Below are 11,692 nucleotides of genomic sequence, written 5' to 3' on the forward strand. Positions count from 1 at the left end.
AAAAGATGCAAAAATGAAACTTACAAACAGGCAGCATAGAAATCGTGCACATGGAACAGATCTATCACATTTTAGACTTGCTTTCTATGAGAATGACAGATCTATAACTCACATTTCTATGTGAATTTGGACAGATTTCCCAAAACGTTACATATTGCAGCTTTAAATATGTCATCTATCATCAGGGTTAACAACACCGGACTAACTACACTTCCCTGAGAAGAAACATTGCCCACTTAAAACCACACTGACAATTCTGACCCCACCTTCACCCTTATGACTCAATCAACAACCCTTCCCTCCACATGGTATTGAAAGCTTTCTCAATGACAAAATACACAACACTCATCACCTCTTTTATTGTCAGGGCCTTGGCTATCTCTGTGCTAACTGTCATCAGGGCATCCATGGCAGATGCCTCCTGAACCAACTCTGTGCTACGCTTATCAAACCCTTAATTCCCAGAGATACAGTACATCATCCTACTCACTATCATATCTTCTGTCAAGTCACACATGTTGGATGTCTGCGCGATCGGCCGAAAACTGCACGCCCTAGCAGCATCTTTACCTAGTTTTACAAACGGCAACACCACAGCACATTTCCACCCAGCTGGTACCACCCCAGTCATCCACTGCATATTAAACAACCCTAACACAGCTTCCAACACACTGTCCGGTACGTGCTTAAATATCACATAACACACCGTGGAGGAGCAGTCCGCCTGCAGCCCTCCAACACCCTTGTCATCTCAAACACCCTTGTCATCTCAAACATGCCCTTACGAAAAAAGATTGCAGTCAGAGTGCAGTATAACTCCAGTGCACTACAGTATGATGCAAATACTGCATCCAAAATACTTTTATGCAGTAATTTTGCAGTGTAACGGCAATAAGAGTGCAGTACACTGCAGTTATTCTGCAATTACTGTGTCCAAAATACCACAGTCAACTGCAATTCCTGCACTTTCAAAGCTGTAATCGTTTTTAAAGGTAGAGAACTCATCCATAGCTTCTCCTGACTCCCCCTTTCTCTTTAAGACATATCCATGCTTCTTTAACTTTTCAATACGTCTCTTCTTGCTCTCATAACACAGCTGCTCACATCTATGAACCGCTGCATTTGTCTTTTCTGTACTTGATACAGCTGTGATGTTTTCTTCTACCAACACTGAAACACCAACACTGGAATTCCAACTCTGCTTTTACTCCGCTTCGCCTCTTCGCTGTAAACTGTCCCAAAGTTCAACAGAGATCGACTATCTCTGCTATCGATATATTTTTCTCTGCTGTGTGGCAGACTGTTGTAGTCGATTCATAGCTTTAAAATGTGGCGGATAAATAAAGATGTCCCACTCAGGCCGTTTACAATTGAAAAAAATGGTCATAGTTCCGGTCTGCTTAAGGGTTGTTTCTCCCATAGGCACCAATGCATTAGCAGCTGGGTCTGGTCCGCTTAGTTCATTGATTTGTATATGAACCAGAAAAAAGGAGCGAGTGAGATGTCTCGCTTCCTGTTTTATCTCTGATAGCTATGATCCATATCCGATTTCGGATTTCCTGATATGATTAGGGGTTAGGAAAGAACGAAGTTCATTCAATTTAGCTAGTCTTTTCTGGAACGTAACTGTTTCGTATGATTTGGGCATTTAGAGTACGGTGTAACTCAAGTATTACGATTCAGTAAACGTACAAAGGCAAAGCGCTGTTTTTATTTGTGAAAAGAAGCGGCTAGGTTAGCCAGCTAGATTTAGCTAAAGCCTTTAGCCTGCACTGTTGAAATGTCTGCCTCGGCCGGTGTCTCTCCGTCAGCCCAGGGCACTGCCCTGGTCAGTCCAGGCACGGGGATGTCCATGTTTCGGTGGCTTGAGGTTCTGGAGAAGGAGTTTGACAAGGCGTTTGTTGACGTCGATTTACTACTGGGAGAAATCGATCCAGATCAAGCTGACATCACCTACGAGGGTCGTCAAAAGATGACAAGTCTCAGCTCCTGTTTTGCTCAGCTTTGCCACAAAGCCCAGACGATTTTTCAACTTAATCACAAAGTCGAGGTGAGCACAAGCGTTTTCTTGTATCAATGTTAAAAAGTATGTGTATGATCATCTGGTATGTAAGGGTATGCTGGTTATGTATGAATTATTAAATAGCTGTCAGAATGTCACTTTCCATGACAGTGCGTCTCTGCCCATCCAGCCGACTGTGAATTGAAATAGCTAATCAGGCATCACACACACACGATTTGAGTGCCCCTCCACGTTGCCAAATCTATTGATGAGAGAAACAAAATGAAGGATCATGCTATCCCTTACTCCACGTATGACCTCACCATGCTCACATTAATGAATGTTTGATCAGGAGTGTAGTTGACACTGTCAACAAGACTTTCCCAGCAATTCCTGACTACCATAGAGCTCTTATTACTGCATGTAAATCAATACTGCATTTCAGCCTTCAGCTTCAGCTCAATATATTTCTGAGGCCAGGAAATCTGGCTTTACACAAGCAGTTGGCCCCCAACAACACCAGACCGTCATTGCCTATTAGGCTATTTGACGTGGCTAAAGTAAACAACATTTGTGGAAAATCCGCTATCATGCAATTTGCGAAGTGCCTCAGTTTTCTGTCCATTGGCAGAGTGTGTGACCATTTTAAAATGATTCTAAGATATATTTAGAGAAAATAGGTTAGATCTGCATTGTTACATCCTTACCTAGGCCTACATGTTTTCTACCGGCCTACAGTAGTTTTATGAGCTAATGGTAGGTTGATACAATGGTCATATTAGATGGTGCTTGTCCCCATGTCAGGTATTGGGTTTATAGCAGGAAGGGTAGGTCAGAAGCCCATGCTAAATATACATCAAAGGCCCCAAAAAATCCATGCCTTTTGCGGCCAGTGGCCATTGTGCCCTTCTCCCTGAGTGCTGCGTGCTCCATCACGTGATCGTGTCTTTATCACAGGCTACAAGAAGACAGACGCATCGGATCAAATTCCGAGGTGCATATTGAAGATATTGGAAGAACGTCCACATTTACTTTTCTTCAGCCAACAAGACGAGTAGGCATAATGGACAGCAAAAGCACTAGCCTATGTCAATCTACTATCCCCCATAGTACAAAAGTCGACCTATTCTGTGCGAGAAATAAATATTTGTTTACTAAATGATTCCATATGTGTTATTTCATAGTTTTGATGTCTTCACTATTATTCTACAATGTAGAAAATAATAAAGAAAAACCCTGGAATGAGTAGTTGTCCAAACTTTTGACTGGTACTGTATGTATGCATTTTGTTTTGTTTTAGAATGGACCATTATCATGCACCTGTATCGAAACAACAGGGACATTGGGAATAAAATACATGTTATCTATGCACTTAAATAGCGAATGGAAGACACTTTTCTCCATGGTTTATTTTCATGCCAGGCAGGTAGGCTATACTCCTGTTGTAAATATAAGCAAAGTGCTTAAAATTAGGGAAGTTGATAAATAAATATAGTAGGCCTAGCCTATAGAAAGCTGGTGCGATTCTCCTCTTTTTAGTAGAGGCCATCACTCTGTTTTCTCATGCAATTGCATAGCCTATTGAAATGTTGCGCAGCATGAGCTCAAGGGTTCTCATGAAGTGTTTGATTAGATTTTCAAATACATTTGCATTGCCGTCAGTGATTAGAGGGACAATAGAGTGCTGAGTACCAGGCAGTTAGCAAGTTTGGTAGGCTACTAATGACCAGCAGCATCAGAGCTTGGAGAAGCCTAATCACTGTGACTATACGGTCACTTGGAATTTGACTGCCCTCATGACTCGTGACTGCCGATGCGGCGGTAATACGGTCACCGCAACAGCCCAATTTAGGCCTGCCCTACTAGACTGTTATTGATTACCAAACATAAAAAAGTGATTGCTCAGCTATTAAGACTTCCTCAGCCTCGTCTCCGGACTGTTACTCAGGTATTGTTTATCAGGAAGAGGTCAGCCGGACGCCTGTTTTTTCCTTCCTTCATGCTTAGAGAGCACAGTGTTTAGGAGCAATGATATAGAGACTCCAACCACGAGACACACATTCCACACTTGCCCAACACTCTGTGTCACATGAGGAAGTCCTGCCCCTTTTTGACGTGTGTGCATTTGTCTGCTTGCATGCGTGTGTATGTCCGTGTCTGTATGTGTTTTTTTATTTTGTCGGTTGGTTTGGCGTGCGATGCCAGCAGCTGCACTGTGTAGGCTAATGTTTCTCCTGATGTAGCATACTGCCACCTGTGTGTCCAGACATGTGGGCTGTCTCAGTCTGAATAAAGGCAAAAGTGGTCAGCAAACAGACACACACACACTCCTAATGTCCTGAATTATTTAAACTTTTTTCCCCCTACTACCCTACATTTGAGGAGTAAATATAGGCTAAACTGTCTTAAATGGTGGGTTGTACTGTAGAATATTCTAGGCCTGTTTGATTTAGACTGGGTCTCTATTATAATGAAGGCCTGCCTGATTACTGCAATGATAGAGGAGTCTCTGTCTGAGGATGATGATTGATAAATCATTTAGGAGACGGGTAGTTTAGTATTCAGGTAGATTCGCATAATATAATCACACTCGTCTTTCATCATCATAGGTGGAGTGAATCCTAACCTTATTCAAAGCATACTGTGGATCAATTCATTCCTACAGCTTTGACATGCAGGTGGCCCCATTTCAATGCCATAAATAAATAGATGAATTGTTCTCTGCACTCCACTCTGCTTCCCATGTTGCCAAGCTGAATAAGCTCCAGAGACGAGCACAAATATATATATTTTTTTTCCCAGGGTTTTGTTGTGTACAATAGACAACCTTCAGCGCAAGATCTGTAGGCCAATTCATTTTGGCACAATTCCTTCAGGCTTGAATAACAAGGAGCCAGCCTGCTTTCTAAGAAAAATAGCATTGTAAAATCTGATGGAGAACAGAGTGGAAATGTAAAACGGGAAAAATCAAAAATGGAATTTGATCCGTGCTGGGATAATGATTTGGGCCTGGTACACTTGACTTGACTAAACATACATGATGATGAGGGTTCCTAAGAATCTAGGAAGTCTAAAGAAGCGTACAATTATGTAACTCTGTCTGTCTGACTCTCTCCCTCTCTCCTCCAGGCTCAGCTGGTTGGCCTGCGATCGGAGCTGACTGACGTGCAGGCAGAGAGGGTGGTGGTGGAGAGGGAGGTTCACGACCAGCTCCTCCAGCTCCATGCCATGCAGCTGCAGCTTCACGCCAAGGCTGGGCAGACCGTGGACTCGGACTCCATCAAAGACAGGATGGTAGGGCACCGACCACACACCCTTACACCCACACGACTCTCGCTCTAGTTTCTACAACGTATGTCCTACTGTGGTTTCTTATGTCGCTGTTCCGTCCGAGAATAAAACTACCTGTATGCGTCTTGGACATTCTTGGGAAGAAATACAAATACCTTTTTTAATTTTTTTACCGTTGTTGATGCGTTTCTGTACCTGAATCTTCGGACTGCAAAATTATTTTACGGTATACCTGCTAAGGTTCCAGTGGGCCTGTAAAGTGGTAAATGGTCGCATTCTTCCCCACTGCTTGGCTGTGATTTTCTAACCTCTGACCCCTTCTCTGTTCTTCTCACCTTAAGCCTGTTCCCTCAGTGGAGGAGATGGTAAGTGTGTGCATGTCCTCTGTGTGTCTGTTTTTTTGGTTGGGGATAGCTGTGCGTCTGTGTCTGTACTCATCCCACCCTCAAGTTCTGTCTTTTCCTGCTCTTGCTAACAACAGCTCATCAACAAGTCCAACAGGCTGCCTATGAGGCTCATGCTAGCAATGACTGACAGTGACAACTGATCTGGAATTATTGTAGCTTTGTTACATTGTCTGTTATTGCCTATTCATGTATGTCCGTGTTGCCCCATTTGATTCGAACGTGCATGTTTTGATACTTGGAACGTGTTTTGTTTCAATTGTCAAAAAAGTGCAAAGGGAAGTCAATGATTTCCAGGATGTGTGTGTGTGTGAGTAACCCAGTTTGCGTGTTGTTCGTTCTTAATCAGCAGAAGTATCAATGCTTTGAACTTATGACAGCCAAACCCACAGTCACCTATCTTGTTTGCGTGTATTTTGTCGCCAAGTAGATATTTAATTTCTGCTTCACCGATACTGTGTATTGTACCCATGTTGGTCTGTGACATGGTCTTTGTGGCTGCAGCCCAGCCGGTGAGGATGCAGCAGTGGACTGCTCTTTTCCTGCTCCCTGCCCTGTGGGCCGGCTGCAGTGCCTGTCGACTGTGCTTCCTCTAATGTTGATCAGAGGAGATTGCTCCAACCTCCAGTCATGGCCCATTCTCTCTGATTCCTCAGTGGAGCAGGGAGGGGTCTCTGTACAGCAAAGTGCCAAAGCTGACCGGAGTAAAGCACTTGCACTCTATCTTTCTCTGTAGAGTTTAACTCAAACATTTATCTTTGTGTGTGACAGGAGAGGGAGCTGCAGGACAACAAGAAGGAGAAGGTGAAGGAAGTGAAGTTGGAGGCAGAGGTCAAGCTGCATAAGAAGGAGAATGAGGCCCTCCGCAGGCACATCGCTGTACTGCAGGCTGAGGTCTATGGGGCCAGACTGGCAGCCAAGTATCTGGACAAAGAGCTGGCTGGAAGGTAACCCTAACTCCAGCTCCAACCCTAACTCCAGCTCCAACCCTAACTCCAGCTCCAACCCTAACTCCAGCTCCAACCCTAACTCCAGCTCCAACCCTAACTCCAGCTCCAACCCTAACTCCAGCTCCAACCCTAACTCCAGCTCCAACCCTAACTCCAGCTCCAACCCTAACTCCAGCTCCAACCCTAACTCCAGCTCCAACCCTAACTCCAGCTCCAACCCTAACTCCAGCTCCAACCCTAACTCAGCTCCAACCCTAACTCCAGCTCCAACCCTAACTCCAGCTCCAACCCTAACTCCAGCTCCAACCCTAACTCCAGCTCCAACCCTAACTCCAGCTCCAACCCTAATCTTGACATAACACAAATAGGATCTTCCCCTCCAAATTCCCAATTCAACCCCTGATCAGGTCCATGCCCATTTTTCCACAAACAGAAGCAAGCAGATTTGAAATAGGGAGGGACTACCTGAAACCAATAATGCTGGCATTGGTAACTGGTTGTCTTTGTGTCCATTGTCTCCAGAGTTCAGCAGATCCAGTTACTGGGTCGGGACATGAAGGGGCCCGCTCATGACAAACTATGGAACCAGCTGGAGGCTGAGATCCACCTCCACCGCCACAAGACAGTCATCCGAGCCTGCAGGGGGCGCAACGATCCCAAGAAACCCCTACCTTCTCCAGTAGGGCATGTGAGTGGACATCAGAGCCATCGCTAGGGGATTGATCTTAATTGTAGTTAAGGTATTTTTACTGTTTGCTTTTCACTATTTATTTGCCTGTTTGATCTCTCCCTCAGGAAACAGATGTACTGAAGAAGACCCAAGGAGTTGGTCCTATTCGTAAAGTAGTGCTGGCCAAAGAAGATCACGAGGGACTTGGAATTTCAATCACGGTAACCTCCACCAATTTAGCCCAAACCAGAAAGTGTTACATGCTATGTCTTAACCCGTAGTGTGTTGCTTATCTGTCATGGTCCATACCTTAATATATGTGTGTATGTCTTATTTCCGTATGGAAAGGGTGGTAAGGAACACGGGGTGCCCATCCTGATCTCAGAGATCCATCCTACCCAGCCTGCGGAGCGCTGTGGGGGGCTCCATGTGGGTGATGCCATCCTGGCTGTCAACAGCATCAACCTGAGGGACGCCAAACACAAGGAAGCCGTCACCATCCTCTCACAACAGGTCAGACTCGGCTCCTGGGAGAGAGAAGGGCTGAGTGCTCGCATCTTGAATTCAGGCAAACTTAGCCTGCTGGTCCAGATATGTTTGCTTTGTTATGTTTGTTGTCATGCTATACATGTATGACATAATGACTGCATTGAAGCGTTGGTACATGTACACTAAGGGATCATTCTAAGTAAAACAATAGTAAAAAGCTAAGACATTATTTTTGTGATTTCAAAAGCATTTATTGAGTTGGTGACACCTTTTTGTGTGAGTCTGTGTGACCATTTAGTGGTTAGCCTGGGGGTTAAAGTTTTTACTGAGAGTCAGTCATCTCTCCTCTCTCTAAAACATCAGTGGTGACCTCAGTCAGTCTACAACCGGAGGTTCATGCTGGGGTTAGTCAATTCAGCCTGCGGGACTGCTCTGCATTGGGGGGAGAGTGTATTCATGCCTCAGCAAACCAACAAATGAACTAAGTAAGCTCTTGTTAAGTTTTGTCTCACCCTCTGTGGTGTGTGTGTGTGTGTGTGTGTGTCTCCTCCAGAGGGGAGAGATTGAGTTTGAGGTTGTGTACGTAGCCCCGGAGGTGGACTCTGACGATGAGAACGTGGAGTATGAGGATGACGGCGGCCATCGCTACCGGCTCTACCTAGATGAGCTGGAGGAGGGGTCAGCCGCCAGCAGGAACAACGGCACCGCAGACTCCGCATCGCTACAAGGTATGTTATGTCTACTGTACCTCATTATTCATAGAAAACAAACACATTGTTTTCATAGTAGTATGGCTTTATTTTAATGTACGTGCATTTTAAACAATGCTGTCTTACTTCACATTTCGCTTGCTTTATACAAATGGGAGTCTTTGTGTTAATGTGAAAATGGACTTTAAAGAGTGCCAAAATGCCATATGAGCATATGGGAATGAACCGAAAATGTAGCGTTTCATCCACCTGAAAGGCCCACAGAATGTGATGGTAGATCCTCCAGTAAAGAGAGAGTATTCATGTCCGTCTCTCTCTCTGTCTCTGTGCCTACTGCTGCAGCTCTGGAGAAGATGTCCGTGAGTGACAGCCCGGAGAACGGAGACACCGGGATCTCCAGTGAGACGACATCGGAGGAGACCCTGTCTAAGGCTGCTGAGTCCGGAGAGAGCTCGTCATAGAGCGAGGGGGGGGGGGGCTGAAAGACTGAAGTGCATGTGTGTTTGTGTACTATACTGTATGAGATTTGAGAGACTGGCCTGCACCAGATTCCCCCGGAGGATATATGTGGGGATAGAGTTGACTCATCATTAAGTTGTTATGGAAACACACTCGGAGCTCTGTTGAATTCACGTCACTATCTTCGTGCAGTGGTGAGGAGCCAATTAGATGAGACCCGATATTGAGGAGAGGATGTGGGTCTAGTTTGGAGAAGATGGTAGATCTCTCAACTGAGTGGTATTTTTCTCTGTTTGCGTATAGTTACTGATCCTTTTTGCCCCCACACTGACTACACTACCTTACTGGGACTGCCCTGCTGGTAATGAATACTATTTTACAAGGCCGAGAAAGATCTTCTCCCTTCATAAATGTTGGCTTTTATTTCTCTCTTCCACATGTAGCTACTGTAGATGAGGGTTTGTCTCTCAACTTGAATGTTCATCTTCTACCACTGATTATGGTATCGATGTTGAATCCCACGTCAAACCTGCACCGCTCTTAGATCCACCTACCAGTAGGCCTAGTCCTTAGTGTTCAGAATATGAGAGAGCTACATTCACCTACTGTATGTCAAAACAGAATGTACAGGGAAAGAATTCTAACTATATCAGCTATGAGGTTGTTCCATCTGTGTTTGATCAATGGTATCACATAATGTCACCATAGTTCAGTGTTTAAATGCTGGATACATCTGTTTTTCAGTCCTCTGAGCACTCATTACACAATGTTTTTCTTTAATGGCTCAGTTTAAAAATAAAAATAAATCATTTCTGGGTAGCAATCAATTAAAATGGTTAAATAGAAGCAAATTGCTCCTTCTCAAGAGCAGTTTCTCAAGCAAGAATTTTGCTAGAACTGTCTGAGTGGTTTGAGTGAGGAGGTAAAAACTAGCTGTTATTGGCAGAGAGGTTTTGGAACTCGTCTCTTTCTTATTGGTCTAACAAATTTACCACCTGGTGATGTCAACAGGCAGGCAAAAACTCCATCCCACCAAAACTGGCTGAAATGTCAGATGATCTTTTCAAACAGCTCTTCTACTAAAAGGGCATTATCATAGTTAATGGTGTTTAACTGACCAGTGTTTTTGCAAAGTTGGGCTATATCTTCATCATTACACGGACAATGATATGATTTGTGTGTGTGTATAAAGCACTGCAAATTGAGTCCTGTAAGAGGAAGTGAACGGTCAGGGGGACAACTCAAAAGGACAGATAAGGGAGACACTGGATTGGAGGGCCAAATCTTGTCTTTTCAGTTGTCACGTTGACCAAAATCAGAAGTGCAATGTCTTTATTTTTCCCCTCTTAAACTCAACTAGGATTTCTCCTTTGTTCTAGTCCCTTTTAACAAAGTACATATCTTGCCTTTTGGATGTATCTCCCAAAAGTCCATCGTTGGTTGGTTTTCCCCACCCTTCTCTACTGTCAGTGGCAGTCAAACTCTTCAGACTCGTTAGGACCCAAAGATGACTGACAAGTGTGTCTGCTGCACTGGGTTCTGATATCTTCTTTAAATGTATTTATTTAACCAGGGAGGCCAGTTGAGAACAAGTTCTCATTTACAACTGCGACCTGGCCAAGATAAAGCAAAGCAGTGTGACAAAAACAACACTTACACATAAACGAACGTACAGTCAATAACACAATAGAAAAAAAACATGTACAGTCCGTCATAGGTTGGTAACCTTATCTGAGTGATGGGGGTTTGTTTTCTTGCTTTATTCAATTCATTTTACACAACCAAAAGGTTTCTGTATATGCAAAGGATAATAGCAATAGAATGTTTTTATGCACAATCCATTTATTCAAATTCACAAACTATCATCTTAGACTATAGAAATAAATCTGTATATGCTATATTAATGTATTAGCTATTTTAAAATAAGATTTTTTTGTAGATCATATTGTAATTTAGCTACTGTAGTAGCATCTCTACTTATTACAAATGTACCCCCATGGGGGGGGGGGGTCATGACAATCTGCAGCCTTGTGTTCTAATGTTGATCTCATTCATGGCCATTTCTTATCAGTGAGGCTAAACTGCAGGTCCGGGGTTGGATGTAAATTGCGCTTTGATCTAACTCAAATGCTCTGCATGAAGGACGTGTCCACACCCTGCTTAACGTTAGTGAAATGAGAGCGGCACTAGAGACCGAGGCGTCATCCCAACACTGGCGCTGCATGTCATGCCATAAAGAATGTTCATCTTTCCGCTTGTTGCCAGGGATTTCGCCAGAAGGAACAAAGGCTCCCTTTATGTACACAGTTTTTTTTACCCGACCTTGTTTTCTTAATGTAATTTTATTAAAAGGGGGCTCTGAAATATCTGTACGTAATGTATAACATTAAATAAACAAATGTATTTGCCCAATGTGGTCTGTGGATAGCCCGCCCTCCAATCTCTTGAAGGATTCAATCTTCACTAGGTTGAAATGTGAAGATCCAAATGTTTGAATGAGGAACAGAACGATTAAGTGGAAGTTTATTTTTTCTGATCTGTTTTTTACTATAATATTGCTTTTGTTCAGTGAACCACAATGAACACCAGGGGGCGATGTAAACTGTAGAACCAGTCGGTACAGTCTGAGTTTATACATACATGAAATGTTGCTAATTTAAAAGTTATTCAAACTGCTAATGATTTTAGTTATGGTAAAAAAAAAGCCAAATACTTTA

General features: G+C 43.6%; 1 protein-coding gene across 2 annotated transcripts; it reads left to right on the plus strand.

Annotated features, from left to right (window-relative positions):
- Nucleotides 1–1,442: 1,442 nt before the first annotated feature.
- Nucleotides 1,443–11,387, plus strand: gopc (golgi-associated PDZ and coiled-coil motif containing). 2 transcript variants are annotated; one of them, XM_024378000.2, is made up of 9 exons: nucleotides 1,443–2,050; nucleotides 5,132–5,296; nucleotides 5,635–5,658; nucleotides 6,469–6,644; nucleotides 7,170–7,335; nucleotides 7,443–7,538; nucleotides 7,666–7,830; nucleotides 8,360–8,534; nucleotides 8,859–11,387. In XM_024378000.2, the coding sequence occupies exons 1-9, from the start codon at nucleotides 1,781–1,783 to the stop codon at nucleotides 8,975–8,977; spliced, it is 1,356 nt and encodes a 451-aa protein (XP_024233768.1). In that variant the 5' UTR covers nucleotides 1,443–1,780; the 3' UTR covers nucleotides 8,978–11,387. The 2 variants fall into 2 exon arrangements, with proteins under 2 accessions (XP_024233768.1, XP_024233769.1); XM_024378001.2 differs by lacking the exon at nucleotides 5,635–5,658 and having other exon boundaries at nucleotides 1,451–2,050.
- Nucleotides 11,388–11,692: the final 305 nt, after the last annotated feature.

This window comes from Oncorhynchus tshawytscha, linkage group LG18 (assembly GCF_018296145.1).
Source record: "Oncorhynchus tshawytscha isolate Ot180627B linkage group LG18, Otsh_v2.0, whole genome shotgun sequence".
NCBI lineage: Eukaryota > Metazoa > Chordata > Actinopteri > Salmoniformes > Salmonidae > Oncorhynchus > Oncorhynchus tshawytscha.